The sequence below is a fragment of the Mercenaria mercenaria genome, chromosome 13, assembly GCF_021730395.1.
Source record: "Mercenaria mercenaria strain notata chromosome 13, MADL_Memer_1, whole genome shotgun sequence".
Lineage (NCBI taxonomy): Eukaryota > Metazoa > Mollusca > Bivalvia > Venerida > Veneridae > Mercenaria > Mercenaria mercenaria.
In genome coordinates, this window is record NC_069373.1 from 63161545 (window position 1) to 63183115 (window position 21571).

The following is a 21571-nucleotide window of genomic DNA, read 5'->3' on the forward strand; positions in this document are numbered from 1 at the left end:
AAGTATTGAAATTTGGTATTGCCTAGACGCTACAAGATATCAACTATTATTTCTGAAACATTTTAAATGAGCGGGAGACGGTACACAAGTATTTTTGTTTTTGCCATGACAGCAAAACGAGTAAAGCTCTTCTAAGTTTTTTCTGACTGTATACAAAGGGATTGAAATCCATTTAATGCTGTAACCTGTTTAACGTTCTTCAGGAGAAATTAATTAATACATCTTTATGAGAAAGAATGATCACAATCAGAATAATATTTAATTTGAGTAAAACAACATACATAAAAATCAAACAATAATAAATAAAAATATGAAACAACATTATAGCCAATCCTGCAAAAATATAGCATGAAAATTGTTTACTAAAGTCTGAAACTTCAGTTGTAGGTAGAGTTCTGGAAATTTTTAATTAATATATGTTTTAATTATTTCACAGTCCTTTAGAACATCCTATGAAAACTAGTTTGAGAATATGGAGAAAACGTTCCATTCTGCTAGAAATCTGCAGGTTTTGTTTGTTCATTGCAGTTTATTTGCTCTGCACAATCCAGGGTTCTTTCAAGGTGTTCAAAGTGATTAACTGCCATTTTTTAACATTCATCTCTTCCCAGCAACGTCGCTCATTTCTTCAGATGAACAGTCATGTGAAACTTCAACTCAAAAGGTTGAGAAAATGATTTTCCGCATACAGAGCATACGCAAAGTCTTTCGCGCGCATGCGTTCGTCTCACGTGACTATCGTGTGCAGCATGGGATGCAAATGCTTTCCCACAGTGTTTACACTGAAATATAAAGTACACCAGTATGTAAAGACAAAATTAATTACATTACAAAAGGGATAGCATAAACCCAAGTACTATCTTTACTGAAATATAGTCATTTATAAAGGACAGAAGTGTTCTATTGTTTTGCCATTAAATTATCATCATTACTGACATATTTCGATATAAAACACATACACAGTACTTAGCACAAAATCAAGAAACATAACAAATTTTGCACTGCTTATACCTTAAATGGTTTTTCTCCTGAATGCTGTCTTATATGTGTTCGCAAGATACTGGAGGCTGTGAAAGCTTTGTTGCAATACACACATTTATATGGTCTCTCTCCACTGTGTACCTGTAAAACATAAAATTAAATGAATACATGCAAACATCAGGACATATTCGTATATGGTATACCATTTTGGCCAATTGTCTGATTTACAAAAAAATCGCAGACAGAAAGTACCTAATTTAGTCGCAGTAACACAATTTATGTCATATGGCAACTTTTTCAGCTTTTGGTGATGGATGAAAACCCAGGTGCTTCCCCCGACCCCCCCCCCTCAACGAGGCGTGGGCAGGTACCCGGGTAGAACCACCGGCCTTCCGCTAGACGGCTAGATGGCTTCCTCCCATGAATAATTCTACGCCGCGAGCGAGGTTTCGAGCCCACATCGGTGAGGAGTAAGTACTTGGAAATCAGCGCCCTTAACCACTCGGCAACGGAGGCGCCTGTACACAGAAACATTCAAATGTTTCTGCACCAAGCACCGCAGAACACTTTCTTTATTATTGTTTGTTTTCCTACCAGATACGTTCTGAAACATGTAAAGTTTTAAACAGTGACTATAAATATGAAATTAAATATAAAGAATGGGGGCACTCAATAATAATAAAAAAAACATACACACGGCCTAAATATTAATTGCTATACTATTCAGTTTAAGATGAGTTTATTTAAAGTTAAAAGAACTTACTCTCATGTGTTTATTTAGACTTGAAGATTGACTAAAACTTTTGTTGCAGACGACACATTTATGGGGTCTATGTTTCTCATGCACGTGCAGTATGTGTATCCTAAGTCTGTCACGTTTCTCAAATGATCTGAAACAGTACAAAGTTGCCATTTATATGGAGGTATAAAGTGTCTTTGTTACACAGTACAACAAGAACAGTGATGTAAATAGAATGTGATCTGATGAATATGTAAAAGCTATTATAATAAAATAACTCATTAATACATTCCATACAGTAGGTACACACCACCAAAATACAAGGTTAGGTTTAACCTAGCTTCAAAAATATAATTGTGTTATACCTACTCTATGGCCACAGTGAATCGGCAGCGTATGGAAAAGAGTCGCACATCCTGATGGCCAAGCGACATAAAATATCTCTTTCTGACAGGTTTTAAGGTTCCGAAGTACGCCTTGTGAAACAAAAATCAAACAACACCAAATCATAGAAAGAAAGAGTTGTTTGACATGAAAATTGAACAGCATGTAAAACATGTATATTACTTTACGAAACAAGTGTCAGTATACTGATATAAACTTTGAATTCCAGAAAATGACTGCCTATAGGGGCCCCACTTCCGGACAGTCAAACGCCTTTGAAAACTCACCATTTTCAAAGAACTGTTACACATGTTCGTGTTGATGCATTTGCAATAGCATGCGAGTGGTGAAATTTCACATAACAAGGTAGAACATAGTTTTCAGCAATTGTTTATCTTTATTTCTCATTTTCAAAGGGAGACAACTTTTTTTCGACGATTACTTAAAATAATCAGAAAAAGTTGTCTCCCTTTGAAAATGAATGCCATTTGTACTTAAAATAATCGGAAAAAGTTGTCTCCCTTTGAAAATGAAAACCATTTGTAAAGAAATAAAGATAAACAATTGCTGAAAACCGTGTTCCACCTTGTTATGCGAAATTTCAACACTCGCACGCTATTGCAAATGCATCAAAACGAACATGTGTAACTGTTCCTTGAAAATGGTGAGTTTTTAAAGGCGTTTAACTGTCCGGATGTGGAGCTCCTTTAGGCAGTCCTTTTCCGGAATTCAATGTATATATCAGTAAACTGACACTTGTTTCGTAAAGTAATATACATGTTTTTACATGCTGTTCAATTTTCATGTAAAACAACGCTTTCTTTCTATGATCTGGTGTTGTTTGATTTTTCTTTCTCAAGGCCTTCTTCGAAACCTTAAGAGTGGCGGCACCAAGTAGAGATTGTAATGTCATAAGATCATGAATTATAGTCATGTCAGTAAATATAATTATTATTCTGTAAGTGTGTAAATGTATGATATAATAATGTTAAGCTGTGGGGTTTTTTTTGCAACACTTGTTTACTGGTGACACACTTTTATCTCACTATGCCATAAAATTTAGTAACATAAGGATCTTTTTCTTACATTAAGAAACACATGTAAAAATGAAAGAAAGAATTGAAAAAAATGAAGAAAAATAGTGTGTTCTGCCGCCGGGTACTTCTATCATTCAAAATATAATGTATGTGTTAAACTTGAAAAAAGTATATTCACCTGGTACAAAGATGGCATGGGTATTTGCGGTCACCCTGGTCAACACATCTGGTGTATTTGAGGTGTTTATCTCTGTAGTATCTGTAAGCAAACACCTTCCCACATCTCTCACACTGGTACCCTTCTGATGCTGTAAATACATACATTTATATATAGTCGTACACGTGGATACATAGTTCCAGAGAAATAAAGTGTAGATAAACACAGAAGAAAATACTGCAAGTCAAAGAATGCAACAATTTAATTGGTCAGATCACAGCTGTGCTCACGTGCAACCATTCGGACGCTGAAGCTTTGGGAATGGTGTTCAAACCTCTAATCCAGAAGAGGACATGAATAAAAGAGATGATAAAGAGGATGATCAAACTTTCAAAGAGGAAGTTGGTAAATTGAAATTTGTTTTCATATTGTAGAAGATGAATAGAATAGTGTAAATTGTTAGCGAGGTCATACAGAAGAATATCCCGACAGCAATTAATGTAAGACATTAAACAGAATGTTGATAAATACTTTAAAGGCGTACGCTAGAATTCCCTGTATATGAGATGGGCGAAAATTTTCCCAATAACAGAATTTCTTTAAACTTAGGATATTGAAGGACAATCATCTAAGAAACAAAAAAATGCAATAAAAATCATAGGTCACCGGATTCGAAAAAGAGTTATCTGCCCTTGAAAACGTCATTTTTGGGGGAAATGCCATTTTCAAGGGCAGATAACTCTTTTTCGATACCGGTGACCTATGATTTTTATTGCATTTTTTTGTTTCTTAGATGATTGTCCTTCAATATCCAAAGTTTGAGGAAATTCTGTTATTGGGAAAATTTTCGCACCAAATTCTAGCATACGTCCTTAAGGAGGTATCAATGGTACTTACAATCTGCCTCTTCCTGTATCTCAGGGTTATTTGTTTCCTTCAGGGCTACAGGAACGCCCATAAACTGTAGATAGCTGTCCCCGTACCATACCAACAATTCGGTATCCTTGGGTATATCCTTACACACCTCATAGTATACATCACCCTCTACCTAAGGTGTAAGTGACAAATTGATGGTTATCGATCTATTATAGAATTAATATAACTACCCAATCGTATGCCTAAAGCATACACACGAAAAATATTATAGATTCTTGGTATAAAGATGTATATACAAGTACAATGTTTCACCATTAAACTTAAACCAAATACCCCATCGCGGCCTCCTAAAAAGTTGTATACCGGACTTACATTTTATAAAATGAACACTTATTATCTCGTCGGAGTCGCTGGGATGTAGACTCTTATCAAATATTTCTTTCACTGCAATTGAGTCTTTCTAAATCAATCTTTCTTCCAGACGATTGTTAATTTACAAATGAAAGAAGAGTTCCCGTACAGATAGTAAAGAACTGTTGTTAAAGCACTTAAAGGTCCATTACTAAGGTAAAGTGAGTTGGCAATTTTTTTCATAGCCAGTGCATAGACTTCTGCAAGACACTAAATAATGAAGATTGGCAGGTCAAAATTTACAGAAGGTCTTTGGAGCTCAAAGAAATGTATGTGTATTTTGTTGAAATTTCAATGAATCGACAGAATGACCCCCCAGGTCTTTTTAACTTTCTTCATACTTCATAGAAAAATAATTGTACATATACTGCGATTTATTTCGAATTTCTACATACCAACTTTCATTTTCCAATAAAATGAAATAGTTTCTGTGCTTTTTAAAAGAAATTAAAATGTTCACTTTCCTTAGTATTGGACCTTTAATACTGTATTAGGTAGTATCATTTCGTCAAGCCGTACTACTTTAAGTAACATGTATGTCAACAATTAATATCACAGCATGTACCTGTAGTGCCACTAGGTTCTGTTCCTGGGCGTATCTGGCGCAGTTCACGAAGGCCATCCAGTTGCCAGCGTTCCGTCGGCCGTCTACGAAATGACTCAGCTTTCCGTCCTGAAATATCTGTTGGGGGTTTCAACTAGTCAAATAATGTTGACAACATAAATCATTTCTATTTAGAATATTTTAAACATAAATTTGTATGAAGGTTTTCTTAATATGGTCCAGACATTTCTTTTCAAATGACTCTGCTTTTCTGTTTTGCCGACCGTAACAAATTTAAATTTGACGTAAAATGACTACACGTAATTAAAACTGATATGGACATCTGATTGTGTAATATCGTCAATCAGGAGGCATTGAATTTATCTGATAAAATTCGTGTTTTTTTTTCCTGGACCAATACAAAACTAATTAAACACAGTGATTTATTCAGCATCGAGAAGTTGGCACTGACATCGAAGATCGAAAATCGAAATTAAATTTCTAGCCAGCTTTAAACTTCGAGCCAGCTCGAAGATCGAAATTCAACATTGAATATGAATTTCGTGCTAGCTTTTAACTTCTAGCCAGCTCGAAGATCGAAATTCAAGATAAAATTTCGAGCTGGAATTGAATTTCGAGCCAGCTCGAAGATCGAAATTCAGATTTTGAAAAAGTTGAATTTCGAGCTGGGGTTGAATTTCGAGCCAGCTCGAAGATCGAAATTCAGATTTAAAAAAAATTGAATTTCGAGCTGGGGTTGAATTTCGAGCCAGCTCGAAGATCGATATTCAGATTTTAAAAAGGTTGAATTCCGAGCTGGGGTTGAATTTCGAGCCAGCTCGAAGATCGAAATTCAAATTATGAAAAAGTTTAATTTCGAGCTCGGGTTGAATTTCGAGCCACCTCGATATTCAGATTTTCAAAAAGTTGAATTTCGAGCCAGCTCGAAGATCGAAATTCAAATTATCAAAAAGTTGAATTTCGAGCTGAGGTTGAATTTCGAGCCAGCTCGGAGATCGAAATTCCAATTATCAAAAAGATTTTCAAAATCTGAATTTCGATCTCCGAGCTGACTCGAAATTCAACCCCAGCTCGAAATTCAACTGTTTGGTAATTTGAATTTCGATCTTCGAGCTGGCTCGAAATTCAACCCCAGCTCGAAATTCAACTTTTTGATAATTTGAATTTCGATCTTCGAGCTGGGTCGAAATTCAACTCCAGCTCGAAATTCAACTTTTTCAAAATCTGAATTTCGATCTTCGAGCTGGCTCGAAATTCAACCCCAGCTCGAAATTCAATATTTTTTTAAGATTTTGAAAAAGTTGAATTTCGAGCTGGGGTTGAATTTCGAGCCAGCTCGAAGATCGAAATTCAGATTTTGAAAAAGTTGAATTTCGAGCTGGGGATGTATTTCGAGCCAACTCGAAGATCGAAATTCAAATTATGAAAAAGTTGAATTTCGAGCAGGGGTTGAATTTCCAGCCAGCTCGAAGATCGAAATTCAAATTATCAAAAAGTTGAATTTCGAGCTGGGGTTGAATTTCGAGCCAGCTCGAAGATCGAAATTCAAATTATCAAACAGTTGTATTTCGAGCTGGGGTTGAATTTCGAGCCAGCTCGAAGATCGATATTCAGATTTTGAAGAAGTTGAATTTCGAGCTGGAGTTGAATTTCGACCCAGCTCGAAGATCGAAATTCAAATTATCAAAAAGTTGAATTTCGAGCTGGGGTTAAATTTCGAGCCAGCTCGAAGATCGAAATTCAAATTATCAAAAAGATTTTCAAAATCTGAATTTCGATCTCCGAGCTGACTTGAAAGTCAACCCCAGCTCGAACTTCAACTTTTTGATAATTTGAATTTCGATCTTCGAGCTGGCTCGAAATTCAACCCCAGCTCGAAATTCAGCTTTTACAAAATCGTAATTTCGATCTTCGAGCTGGCTCGAAATTCAACCCAAGCTCGAAATTCAACTTTTTCATAATGTGAATTTTGATCTTCGAGCTGGCTCGAAATTCAACCCCAGCTCGAAATTCAACTTTTTCATAATTTGAATTTCGATCTTCGAGCTGGCTCGAAATTCAACCCCAACTCGAAATTCAATTTTTTTTAAAGATTTTGAAAAAGTTGAATTTCGAGCTGGGGTTGTATTTCGAGCCAGCTCGAAGATCGAAATTCAAATTATCAAAAAGTTGAATTTCGAGCTGGGGTTGAATTTCGAGCCAGCTCGAAGATCGAAATTCAAATTATGAAAAAGTTGAATTTCGAGCTGGAGTTGAATTTCGAGCCAGCTCGAAGATCGAAATTCAGATTATGAAAAAGTTGAATTTCGAGCTGGAGTTGAATTTCGAGCCAGCTCGAAGATCGAAATTCAGATTTTGAAAAAGTTGAATTTCGAGCTGGAGTTGAATTTCGAGCCAGCTCGAAGATCGAAATTCAGATTTTGAAAAAGTTGAATTTCGGGCTGGGGTTGAATTTCGAGCCAGCTCGAAGATCGAAATTCAAATTATCAAAAAGTTGAATTTCGAGGTGAGGTTGAATTTCGAGCCAGCTCGAAGATCGAAATTCAAATTATGAAAAAGTTGAATTTCGAGCTGGGGTTGAATTTCGAGCCAGCTCGAAGATCGAAATTCAAATTATGAAAAAGTTGAATTTCGAGCTGGGGTTGAATTTCGAGCCAGCTCGAAGATCGAAATTCAGATTTTGAAAAAGTTTAATTTTGGGCTGGGGTTGAATTTCGAGCCAGCTCGAAGATCGAAATTCAAATTATCAAAAAGTTGAATTTCGAGGTGAGGTTGAATTTCGAGCCAGCTCGAAGATCGAAATTCAAATTATCAAAAAGTTGAATTTCGAGGTGAGGTTGAATTTCGAGCCAGCTCGAAGATCGAAATTCAAATTATCAAAAAGTTGAACTTCGATCTCCGAGCTGGCTCGAAATTCAATTCGAGCTCGAAATTCAACTTTTTGATAATTTGATTTTCGATCTTCGAGCTGGCTCGAAATTCAACCCCAGCTCGAAATTCAACTTTTTCAAAATCTGAATACCGATCTTCGAGCTGGCTCGAAATTCAACCCCAGCTCGAAATTCAACTTTTTCAAAATCTGAAATTCGATCTCCGAACTGATTCGAAATTCAACCGTAGCTCGAAATTCAATTTTTTATTTAAATCTGAATTTCGATCTTCGATCTGGCTCGAAATTCAACCCCAGCTCGAAATTCAACTTTTTCATAATTTGAATTTCGATCTTCGAGCTGGCTCGAAATTTTCATAATTTGAATTTCGATCTTCGAGCTGGCTCGAAATTCAACCCCAGCTCGAAATTCAACTTTTTCATAATTTGAATTTCGATCTTCGAGCTGGCTCGAAATTCAATACCAGCTCGAAATTCAACTTTTTTATAATCTGAATTTCGATCTTCGAGCTGGCTCGAAATTCAATACCAGCTCGAAATTCAACTTTTTTATAATCTGAATTTCGATCTTCGAGCTGGCTCGAAATTCAATTCCAGCTCGGAATTCAACTTTTTCAAAATATGAATTTCGATCTTCGAGCTGGCTCGAAATTCAACCCTAGCTCGAAATTCAACTTTTTAAAAATCTGAATTTCGATCTTCGAGCTGGCTCGAAATTCAACCCCAGCTCTATATTCAACTTTTTGAAAATCTGAATTTCGATCTTCGAGCTGGCTCGGAATTCAACCCCAGCTCGATATTCAAGTTTTAGAAAATCTGAATTTCGATCTTCGAGCTGGCTCGAAATTCAATTCCAGCTCGAAATTCTATCTTGAATTTCGATAATCGAGCTGGCTAGAAGTTAAAAGCTAGCACGAAATTCATATTCAATGTTGAATTTCGATCTTCGAGCTGGCTCGAAGTTTAAAGCTGGCTAGAAATTTAATTTCGATTTTCGATCTTCGATGTCAGTGCCAACTTCTCGACGCTGATTTATTCCTGGGTTTGAATCTAAATTTCAGCCTCCGAGAGTTGGTGTATACATAGCAGGGTATAGAAAGAACCAGTAAAGGTAATAAAAAGCCATTTTGGAGAAGATGGAAAACTCACCTCCCACATCAGAGAGTTGTCGTCATTAGCTTTTATCTCACTGGTGTTGATCACGCGACCTTTGAAAGGCCCGAACTTTGTTCCTTTGGGAACCACTGTCTTGTTGCAGAAAACTCCATAATGGACTGACCCAGCTACCAGCGTCTTTCTGATAACCAAGCCTGAATTTTTTATGAAAAAACTTATCATTTGGCATATGCTTTTACACTCGTGCAAGTCTTTTTTATTTTAATCCATACTGCTGTTACGAAACGTCAAGGGAGGTAAATAGAGTCACAAATGTGGACTACTGTTTTACGAGCAGTGGCGTTAAACAGCAATATTGCTCTATTAAGGTACGTCTTAGTTTTATAAAGGTAATCATTCCAAGTTTTTGAAAGATATCTACACTTAATTTTCGCTTGAATATAAATAGAAAACGTATATTCAATAGTAAGATGTATAAATGCATGATAGCCGTTCTAGTTGGGCAACAATATTCTACGAGCTCGCTCTTGCTAATGATTTACCGACGTCAGAAATACTTAGATGGTTTTGACTTATATCATTTCTCGTGCTGATTCATAAAAAATATAGGTAAATGTGGTATAGAATTTAAAAAAAAAAAAAAAAAAGAATTTACCATCAGGAAGATCCAGTCCGTCAACGTCCACTGTGCGGTTGTCCTTGGTGGCCGTCAACTCTCCTTCTGCATGCGTGGTTAGTAACACATCAGACCTGGAGGCCGATATTCCTTGATGTGCCGGCGGCGGTGTTGGATTTGGGACCTCTGACTTGGTTGACAAAATTCTATCTATGCCTAAAACGGTGCAAAAACGTATTGATAAGGTAAAGCGCATTGCATGAAAATATTGGGATTTTTTTTTCAACTATAACGCTGATTTTGGGATTCAGAATGTGCCCTATACTCCAGTCCCTGGGGACCTCCCGTGTGCACCATCTTGGATTTCTAAAAACGTACCATGATGCGGCAACTCCACCCAAAATTTTCTGACACTTCAGACATTTATCTAAACATTGATATAAAAATTAGCCGGTAGACTTTTTTGCACACGGGAGGCCCCCAGGGACTGGAGTACTAAGGAATAACAATATACACATGTTAATAGGATAATTTGTTTGCTAATTTGTTATATGATTGAAATACAGAACTGTTCAACGAGGGAACACAATATGCATCTTTTGCCGTTTTCTACAGAATTAACCCGTTTTTATTCGCGCTGCCTCATGACATCACACTGTTTATATAGCTAGGAAAAACTTTCTTATGAAGAGATGTGTATATTTTTTGTGAAAATTATTTACATCTTGTCTTATTAAAGTTTATTTTTGATAAATTTCATAGTTTTCTGCGTTCAAATGTTGCTCTATACCAGTGTCATAATGATGATCTCCCTGTTGAAACATTATGAACATGTAACATCATTGTATTTTAATAAACAGCTATAGAGCATGAACAGAAAAGGAGAATCCGGGGAACAGATACGAACTGCTTCTTAAACTATCAGATGTTTTGTTCTTCTTGTGCATGAGAACAAAAATAACAGCTGTTTTGTGACTTTCTTGTATGAACTCATTATCTAAAAGAGCCGAGTGAGTATGTTTATATTCGGGTATCTGGGTGTGTAGAGAGACAACCATTCTCGCTGAAAACACGAGTGTCAGTTCAGAATACATCAAAGTGTTATCAGTCTATTAGGTCATTGAAATAGTCTCGTGCTGCAAAGAAAACTCACACAAAAACTGACAAAATAAATGGGAAAAATTCAATGGATGTCAAGCCCTTGTCTTCTCAAACCAACTAAATGTCATCAGTCTACATCTGCAAATTCTTTAATTGCTCTTGAACGTTTCTGTAATAATCAAATATAACACGAGTGTAATACCGCGTGCGCAACACATGTCTTTAACAAGAGCTTCATTAACTGGTGAAAATCGAGGAAGTTCTTAAATCAACATTTACCATTGATTACTTAAGGCTGTAATTGACGTATTAACAACACTTGATGGTAATTCAGGTCTGAAAATGACTACACTTAATCGCGATTTTCTATTTGTCTAGCGACAAATAAGATTTGGTTACCCGCTGTCGGTACTATTGAAATGATCTAATCGTGTTAGCATTCTGTTCAAGTGATATTGTCAAATAATGAAATAAAACTTGATGGCGAAATCCAATCTAGATACTCTCTAAACGGGAGGCGAAAAATCGGTAATCAAATTCGTTATGCGCAGGCGTTAACCTTCGATCTCCGGACAGCCAATTAAATGTGAGAAGTTTACGCCATGTGAGCTAAGTTTGTTAAATTGGCGACACCAGCAAAGCTCCTTACGTTCAGTTGCTATGATGTGAAAAATATTATACTGTCAGCAGTCTCTTATGAGTTAAATCAAACAATATGCGAGACGCTCTTTTACTCCACAATTTCCACAAATGAGCCGCGCCATGAGAAAACCAACATAGTGCGTTTGCGACCAGTCTGGTCAGGATCGATGCTGTTCGCTAACTGTTTCTCTAATTGCAGTAGGCTTTGAAAGCGAACGGCATGTATCCTGACCAGACTGCGCGGATGCGCAGGCTGGTCTTGATCAATGCTGGTCGCAAAGCCACTATGTTGGTTTTCACATGGTGCGGCTCAAATATGATTGCTTCAGTTACAAGAATTTATACAAATGTATATGAATTCGTACAACTTTTTACGTCAGATTTGCAGTGTTTTTAAATGTTCAATACTCATCTTCTATAAACCCGCTTTGACGTACATTTCAGTAATAATGACAATGACAATGAGGTTTTTAGGGATCACACTAGTTAAGGTATATTTCCAATCAGACTGAACATTCAATCCGGGCAGTGTATTAGAAACGCTGAACTAAGATGAAAGCAATCATATGCTGCCATGGTACAAATTCTATAGAGTACTGTTTCAAGACTGTTTCAAGACTGTTATTTTTTAGGAATAAACAATATCGCTATACTAAAGGGGTACACTTGTTTCACTTGTCTCGTGTTGAGTTTAAACATGCGTGATGCCTTTTACACATGCGTATTGATGTCTCACAAAATTGGTCTAAACTAACACTTAGAACAACGTTTATCGTTCTTGTAAATTAACTACAATTTTGTCACATGTTTTGAGGATAAATTTACAGTAAGGCGTAAAAAATGTCTGTTTCCGCAACCCAACCTACCCTAATTTTTTATGCCCGACTCTAAATATTTTATGGCCTTGGAGAATTTTTTTCAACTTTTTAACAAAAAGTTGCAAAACTGCACTGTTTATGCTTTAAACATGGTCAGAGATGTTCGAAATCAACTTACTGATGCTCTAAATACATAATCCCCTTATTTGTATTCATTTTTGACACAAAAATAATTTCCGAAAAGTCCCACTTAATAAAACAAAAATTCAAAAAAAAAGTACCGACCTACCTATCCTAATTTTTTTAGCATGTTACCAGAAACAAACCATTTTTACGCATACTTTTGATACGTTCAATGTTTTTTGAATGAATCAAACTAAAATAGACCATTTTTCCATTTGGCCTTCGATAGATCATTCAAGTGGCCTTTGAAATAATGTGTATCTTTTAAACACAGTCGTTAGGACTTAGCTTCAGACCAAGGCTTTTCTCATTTGTTCTGCATATTCATTTTTATAGTTTAATCACGTACATGTATATGAGAGATCAGTTTCAAGAATATTTAGTAAGACTGAGTTGTGTAAAACTTTGAACTCCACCTGTTCTTGTTCGTTCCCTGAAAAATGGAGAGCAAGATTTTGGCTTTATTTTATTAAACTCGTGTTATGTTCTATGTGTTATTTTCTCTAACCAACGCTACTTTATTCTAGTATTTGCCAAACAAATTTAGCCAACCTATTTGCATAAGAAACGTCAGTATTTTTTAATGTCTGTAGTATTATAGAGCGTATCATGGCCCGTAACATGGTGAAATACGACCAATCGCGTCTCGTTTGAAATTTAGTTTTAAGAGGTCATGATCTTTTATTAAGTGGCCATTCAATTACAGGAGTAAATTGATCCAGTTTTTTAACAATATTTTTATAATGGTAGAAGAAGTTAAGCCTGTTTTCATTACATTAAATTTCTTCTTCAAAATGTTGGTGTTAGTATTATATTTCACCGTGAATTGTTGTAGTAATTTATTCTTAAAGGCACGAATAAACCAAATATCTGGAATTTCTGCCTAATCCGATATTAATCCGAAATTAGTGCTTTATCGCCGAAATGTAATTCTTACAACTTTGTATTTCTTACAGAAATTCACCGGTCAAAGGATTATGAAAAGAAATTAATGAACAGCTCGCATCAATATTTTGTTAACAGATAAGGTATGAAAAATCAACAGTGAAATGAATAAGGAACACATATATTTCGGATTTAATACCCACAGACTTATATACAGATACATAAAAATCAACAAGTTTTATTAGATTTTAGCGAATAATAGGTTCTTAAATAAACAATTAACAAAAGGTGGCGTACAGTAGGAAACGTAATCCGAAAAAATTCCGTACCCCCTTGGTCAGTAGAAAATTAATTATAGAGCCGTAAAATAAACATGCTACAAGCACGAGGCGGCGGACTTTTATCTTTCGAATTTTAGATATATCTGGCGAAAATAAAACATCTATTGAAAAGATAAGACCCCGTACAATGCATCAACTCTAAGGATATAACACGCGACAGACAATTTAAAAAAATTATATTTGACGACAATTTTCCGATCGTTATCATGCTTAAAGAATGTACGTATAACATACATTACAATGTTTGTCTAAAATTTACAAATGCTCCATTAGAATTAGTACTCCGTTTTTAATCTTTGTCCATTATCTCTTAACCAGTTTTTAAGTATCAAATATTTTTCTAGAAAAATAAGAACCTTAGATTATAAAGAAAATACTCAATTTGCAATTTTAAAATGAATTGAAAACTATTTGTTCAGTCTAACAGAAAGCAATATTGATACAAAAAGTCCTGTTTATTACATAAATTGCCGTTTATGACTCATATTTTTTTTTCTGACAATTCGTCAAAAAAGAAAAGATTATATTTCGCTTAAAGCGATTTTAAAAACTTTCTGCGCCTATTTCGCCTATTTTATCTTGGGTAATATTGTGTTCCACAATTAAAAAAAAAAAGGAGAAAAAGATTCTGTATGAAAAATATGCATGTACTTTTAAATTTTTATCCATATGTTGATCATGTTTCAATATGTCTTTTTTAACAAACTGGTGTATCATTCAAGTAATACTTAAAAACTTCAAAATTATCAACATAGATGGTGTCATTTTCTTTATAAGACCAATTAGCCTACTATAAAATTTGCGAGGTACCTTAATTTGCGAGACCACCATTACGTTTTCATCAAGTGTGTTTAATTGTGGTTTGTTTTGTAATTCATAGTTACTTTACGTTGCGTTCTTGTTTTGTCTCAGTCACGTTGGAGCGGTCACAATTAGGAAATACCGTTTGTCTATAATTGCTAATCAAATACTACAATATAGGAAAGCTTTTACCTTTTATTTAATCTGCCAATCGCAAACTTTGTCACTATCTTTACTTAGATCTCGGTAATTGTGCCAATGTTTAATTTCTGTTTTCGATCTTTGAAAAAAGAAGCGTTCAAAAACCTTAGAATAGGACAGAAACGTGAAATATTACGCCTAATGGCCTAAGAGCAAATAGTCTAGGTATATACAAAAATATCTCCAAACACTTTTGAGAGATGAACTAAAGAGATAGAGAACTTCTGTATTTGTTGATGCAAATAAAAATGTTCTATTTTTGATAACTTTCCCATTGAGATATAAGAGTCATATTTCACCCCACAAGACGCAATATTTTACACCAGAAGAAGAATTACTTTTTTATGTTTGCTTAGGTGGTATTATATCATTTAAGTGGATTTTAGCATGTGGTAATGTTAGGAGTGTGTGCACAACCCTAGCATGCCTGTTTAAACATTGAACAAGTACATCGTTAACTATATAGTAAGCGTCCATCCATCGAAACTGTTAAGTTCGTATCTTTGTTTATTTCACGTCCTTTTAATGAACTCATAAAATGAAAACAGTACTCTGGGGGAAAAATCATTCTAAAGGTGTGAAAATACCATTTTTGCTGCTATATTCATTACTTCTTAGCAACTAACTCATTTAAAGGATGGTCCATTAAACCCTGCAAAAATGGCCTTCTGCAAAAAATTGAATCTGGAATAGAATAAATAACGTGCCATAGTTTTTGTAGCTGTTGTAATTTTGAGTGTAGAAACTTCTACGAATCACATACCGTAGCTCAAGTCTCCTGAACGAAGTCCAGACAAAGCATGCCGGCTTTTCTCGTCCTCTTTATTCTTTGTATAACCATACAAAACCATGTCGACTTCCTTTTGACTGAAATTCAAGGTCGGGATGCTGAGGCCTAGCGGTGGATATAATCTTGGAGTCAGCAAGCCTGGACTCATCGGAGACGGACATAACGTCTGCGCATGTGCAGCTGGAACCGGAAGTAAATTTGGAAACTGTTGAAATGGGAAACCGAAAGGCAAAACCTGTTGCGGAATACGATACTCTTCAAACGGGAATCTGCAAAAGATTCGTTTTGCATAACTATGACACTCACAATCTAAGTATTGTAACATTTTATTTATGCGAGTAATGAAAATGTTTTAACGATTTTAACTCTCTTTGAACGTTAGTGAGTCAAAGTTCCAAGTTCTTAAATAACTGCATTTTCGAAAGACATATGGAATGAGGTCTGTTGTTGTTTTGATATTGATGTTTTTCAGCGTATTTATCAATGGTACACAGATCTTCATAATTCACAAGAGACTTCGAATGAAAATGCCATTTTTACTTTTTCTTGTTTGTACTTGTTTAGAATTGTATTCAACAAGAAAATAACGGCCTAGTTTCAGTCTATTGACATTTTGTATCATTATTCATTAATGTTTCGGACTGAGTACCGTTTTAAAACTAAGTTAATCGTTACTTTTTTCTGAAATAAAACGGATATTTTCGTGTATTTACTATAATTATGTAATCCACTTTACATCTTATGAATGTATGTCAAATCAGTTAAAACAATTACATCGATGTTAGCATTGACTTTTTACATTTGATTCAAATCATATTTTTTATTTCTTTTTAAAAACGTAACGAAAATAGCATGTAAACAAAATGACATATCTTTCATGGTGATATAATATGATTATCAACCTTCAGAATAGTTTGCCGGTCAATGGCAAAAACTAAATGCCCTCGGCCCCAAGCTTCATTGCATGACATCAGAAATAAATTGTCATATTTTTTCTTCAAATCTTGACTAAAGCCCAACAAAATTTAGTGTTGAACTATACACCTGTCAATAGTTCAAACTATGGAGCGGCGATTTATGTATTTATACGTTACCGGAATCTTTAAAAGATCGATTAATGTTTCAATTACTCTTGAAATTATCATAAAAAGTTCAATTTTCAGAGTATATTTCAGCTATTTTGGTCTAGAGCTTGATAAATTGCAGTTTACACTTAGTCCTCAGTTTCTCACGAAACTTTTTTACTATCTTAAATCTTCAAAAGATATTGTGACACACATTTTACATGTTTGTACATTTTACTCACGCTATCAAAATTTGGCAGTTGTAAATTAAATTATACTCAAAATGTATCAATGTAAAACTGATTGATGAATTTTGGAAATAAGTTTATTTGTTGCAATTCTTTGATACTTTGTTAAAACTTGTGGCCCAATCGTTTTGCTTTTACATTTAATCTGTGCACCCATGCATTTATGAAATTCTTAAATTTAGTCCGTCTTTTGTATGCATGTCTTGTAAATTTGTATAGCAATAAAATATGATTAAAGTAAACTAATATTTTGAAGTTTTAGTGTCCTCTTGAAGCAAAAACACTTTAGAACACACAGGTAGCATTTCTACTTTACATTTAAATGTTATTTAACTTATATTTCTTTCCTTAAATATGAAAAAAAAATTGTCAAGCGCTGGATTTTAAAGATACATTTCTTTAATTCTAACTCAGGTATTCTGAAGAAAAAACAACAATATTACACATAATAATTCAAATTATTTTAAAATTTCAAATTATTTTTAAATTTCAATCTGTAAAAGGTCCGAAAAGGCTGGCAATTTGGGGACAATATTTCTTTTACTTCTGTTATGTGTCCTTCATAAAACATTTGAAAATCCCATGAAGAGTATGTATAATTAAACATTCTTTTTAATTTTCATTCAAACATACTTTTATTGCGACCATTTTCCAGTATGGTAATATCAACAGTTGTGTATCTTTCTCATATTAAAAGTAACAAAATGCATGCACTCATTGGGAACCGACATGTATGTTGCGTTTTATTTTTTGCGTCTTTAGAGTTAAAACTTCAATCCAGTCCACAAAGGTAGTTTTTTTTCCCTCAATATTAAGCTACTATACAATACTTAAATGGAAACAGAAACTTTCGGCAAGCGTTGGTTTCACTAACGCTAGAATGTTAGACTTAAAGATCTTCAATTTCGCGGGTTAAAATTTTGTAAACCCTTCGTCACTTGTATGAGCTAATATATAGCAAGTTTCAAAATAATTTTGGCTCTTCACTAATAGAAAATAGAAATCAAGTTTAGCCTTTTAAAATGTAATTAAACCAAAAAGTAGTTCGAACAGAACAGAACATATACTTTATTACCAGTTCGAAGCTCTTGTCGTTTCATGTCTTTGATTCTTTTATCTTTTAAACACTTGATGATGAATACAATTTAAAAGATTAATAGTTTCAAACGATAAAAAAGGATAGTTTTGTGGAATAATCTTTTAATTTAAAGAACAGACATTTTGTTAATGACATACCATTTAGCGAAATAAGAAAAATGTTATGTAGAATATATATATATTATTTATATTTATTTTTTGTTGAATGAACAAGTTTTAATGCACTTACCCTTGCATTCCATTTATTGGCGCTCTAAACCGTTCTTGGAACATCTGAAGAAAATTCGCTTGCATTTTACCTACGCTGAAGACCAAACCAGCTTATTTCTACACCTTTTTGTCTCTTTATTTCGTTACGTTATACTCAGTTATACAGATGGCTAAAACTTATTTATTTATACAAAAAAGATAATATTATCCATTTTACCGAACTGTTATATATATATAATTTTCAAAATAGCTAGGAGATATAATTCAACTTTAGTGTGTATGATGAATCTTGTTATTTGCGAATGAAGATCAAAAGATGATCATTTCATATTGCCGAAAATCATTGGTATCACATAATGATAATTGATTGGCAAGCCTTAAACAACTATTTGTACAATAGGAACTTCATATTTGCTTTTCATTCGTTATAGTCTCAATAATACCGTTTGCGCTTGCGCATTTTCACAAGTTTAGAGATTAGGAAAAGAAAATAGCCTCGGTTCATATTAACGTTTTGATAAATACTTTGATAATAAAGAATGAATTGGCATTTCTATGTTTTATGATTAAAAACAATAAACCTAACCGAATTCTGAAAGAATTAAAATGCACCCTCTCCTCGGAGATTTTAGCGAAACTGTAAGTAGAAATCTAACACCAAAACACATAGATAAAAATACATATAAAAATATTAAAAAAGTCAGTAAAATCCTTGTGCAGGTATAAAAATATATATATAAGAAAGAACTTTTTTCTTACTAAAAATTTAGCCGGGTTTATTTTTGATAAAAATCAAAAAGTACGGGGGAACTTTTAGAACAATTTAAATAGCCAGACTGTATTAATCTAATTCAGTTTAGATATTTATAAACAATTATTTAAATGTATACTCGTAGGGCTATTGGTGGGGCTATTGATAATACTAAAATAAAGACTGACTCAAGTATCAAAATAAAGACTGACTCAAGCAATATTTTTACTAAACTAACTATTTTTATTTCACAAAATGTTACAAATATGCTATTTGAAATACTTATACTGTATTTTGTGACTTTTTATTTTAGCTTACTCGTGCTTTTGTTGTTATTGTTGTTGTAGTTGTCATTATTATAAATACGCTTTTACGACCGTGATAAAATGAAAAAAAAAATCATTCTGTTGTTTTAGCTGGTACAATATTTATACATGCACATGTTACATTGCAACAATTTGATATATCATTAGAAATGCCATATAAGTCAGGAGACTTTTATAAATCTCGCTCCTGTAAACATTTAATAAGGTAATCTGACCCCGTGTTCACAAAACATTTTTTCGGTCTGAGTTTGAAATTTTGATATCAACTTCACTAAAAGTTCAAGAATAAATTCTGAGACTGACCATAAATACTGAATAGCCATTTGAAAATAGTTAGTAACTTAAAATTTAGTTTCAATCATGATATTTAGATCTGATCGTCAAAATAGTGTATTTTTTTCTATGTGAAAAAGCGCGGAAATCATAAAAGTGCTTACAACTTTAATATATTTAGAGCGGTTAAGTTAATTTTTATATTCGTCTATAGAGGAACCCTTATTCTACGGCATATGTAAAAAGAAGTAGAAAATATCTACATTTGATAAGGTAGTCTGATCGTCAAAATAACGTTGTTGTTTTTTTCTTCTATCTAAAATTGCATGATTTAGAATCATCCAGACAATCATAAATGCATTTGACGATGTTTGGAGCAACCAGACAAAGTCTTTGCATGTGGAAAGAAAATTCGTTTAGAATTCGATTAGAAAAAGAATGACTTTTATCTGGGCAGTTTGCAATATAATGTAACACACGGCTATAAGAGTTGTTTGTCTGAAAAGTAACAGGCACGGCCTATCCCATTTAAGGATGGACTGGAAAAAAGGAAATCTACAAAATAGAGGGAAAGCTGTAAGTACGTAAAATGCTTTACAATATGACAAGGCAACCAACAAGCATGCATGTTAGACTTAGCACATGATTATGCCACCATAGATAACGAAATGTAAACTTACCTTTGATATTAGAAATACTTTGGCTTAAAACTAGGTCCAATTTCTGCCATTAATATTTTACGTTATTCATCCAGTTTCAAAACATACTCAGTTATGTCAGTCAAACATTCAAACGTTGTTTTTCAAAAATCAGTATTGTCAATTTGAACATCAAGTACCTCATGGCGTATTTCAGGTAACGCTCGTTAAAGATGTATGATTTTGTATATAAATAATTATTGTTAGATTTTCACCACTTTTTTTTTAAATACCAGTATTTTTAAATACCATATCGCCATATTTTTACGGGTGATTATTTCTTTTTAGGACAGTTTCCAATTATATTACAACAGTTGAATACGAAAACAAATGTTCAAAATTTACAAATTTTGTCAATGTTTTACCGTTATCAAAGTTCGCACTTTCTGATACTTTGGCGTAATTTATTCTACTCTCGTATCACTTAAATGTCCAGTTCAAAACACTGTCTGAGGTAACAATTGCTGTTTATTTAATTTTAATAATATCATAAGAAGAAAGTTCAAGTTTAACTTGAGAAAATGGTAATGCCCCTATTCCATTTTCTGTCACAAATTTTATAGCATCATCAACATGTATTATGCTATTTGTCACAAATTATCATAAAGCAATCCTTTTATTTCAAGAACATCGATTTTAACATATATTTTTGTTTTCAAAGCCATTTTATAACACAGTCTTAAGCACGCTGAAACATGTATAATTTTGTGAACTATTGACTTTTCTTTGTTAGAAATCCGCCAAAGTTTTTATGATGGAAGCGATTATATTTATCTAGTTTCAAATAACTGGACACTGGTCTTGCAAATCCCATTAACTCATTAAGAAGTCGTTATATAAAGTATATATAAAAAATTGTAAAAAGTTCCGAATTTCTCAGTTTTAACTTCAAAAATGAACTTAGGTCGGATAAATACCTTCAGAAAAAGTACAAAAACATGTGTATTTTGATTAATATTACGATCTTTATATGGGAACTAATTTGATCATACTTACAATTTTTACATATGTGAATGAAGGAAAATACACTGCTACAGTTTGGAATATTATGTGAATTTGATAAATGAAGTGTACAAAAACAACAATTCTAACACGACCGGATTTGTTTCCTACTGAAAACTGTGTGTTATTTTGCAACAAGTCACTGATGGAAAAGAAACCAACAAAAACAGGCAAATAATTGATGGACGTCGTTAAGGATATACTTAAAAATCCTTGGTAACGTGTTAGAATCGAAATAATATATCTGATTCAGTGATTTGCTCTTGAATAAAAAAATCTTAGCTTTCTATATTTAGGACAACATATGATATGATGATACTCAGTTTCAACTAAATTTACGGGAAAGAATTAGTGCCAGGTGCGTTTT

General features: G+C 33.8%; 1 protein-coding gene across 1 annotated transcript; it reads right to left on the reverse strand.

Annotated features, from left to right (window-relative positions):
* Positions 1–339: 339 nt before the first annotated feature.
* LOC123530093 (PR domain zinc finger protein 14-like) lies at positions 340–18484 on the reverse strand. Its single transcript, XM_045310791.2, has 10 exons — positions 18174–18484; positions 15508–15803; positions 9812–9988; positions 9190–9350; positions 5151–5267; positions 4196–4346; positions 3320–3449; positions 1745–1871; positions 1012–1122; positions 340–782 (listed from the first exon to the last, which is right to left on the reverse strand). The coding sequence occupies exons 1-10, from the start codon at positions 18236–18238 to the stop codon at positions 621–623; spliced, it is 1497 nt and encodes a 498-aa protein (XP_045166726.2). The 5' UTR covers positions 18239–18484; the 3' UTR covers positions 340–620.
* Between the last annotated feature and the right edge of the window lie 3087 nt (positions 18485–21571).

What these genes read in the sequence shown, in the direction of transcription:
- LOC123530093 (XM_045310791.2), bottom strand. Translation starts at nt 18,238, where the DNA reads ATGCAAGCGAATTTTCTTCAGATGTTCCAAGAACGGTTTAGAGCGCCA. An exon ending in GATACAGGAAGAGGCAGATT is followed by an intron (nt 3,450 to 4,195) that starts GTAAGTACCATT and finishes ATGTATTTACAG; the next exon opens with CATCAGAAGGGTACCAGTGT. An exon ending in GTCTAAATAAACACATGAGA is followed by an intron (nt 1,123 to 1,744) that starts GTAAGTTCTTTT and finishes TATGTTTTACAG; the next exon opens with GTACACAGTGGAGAGAGACC.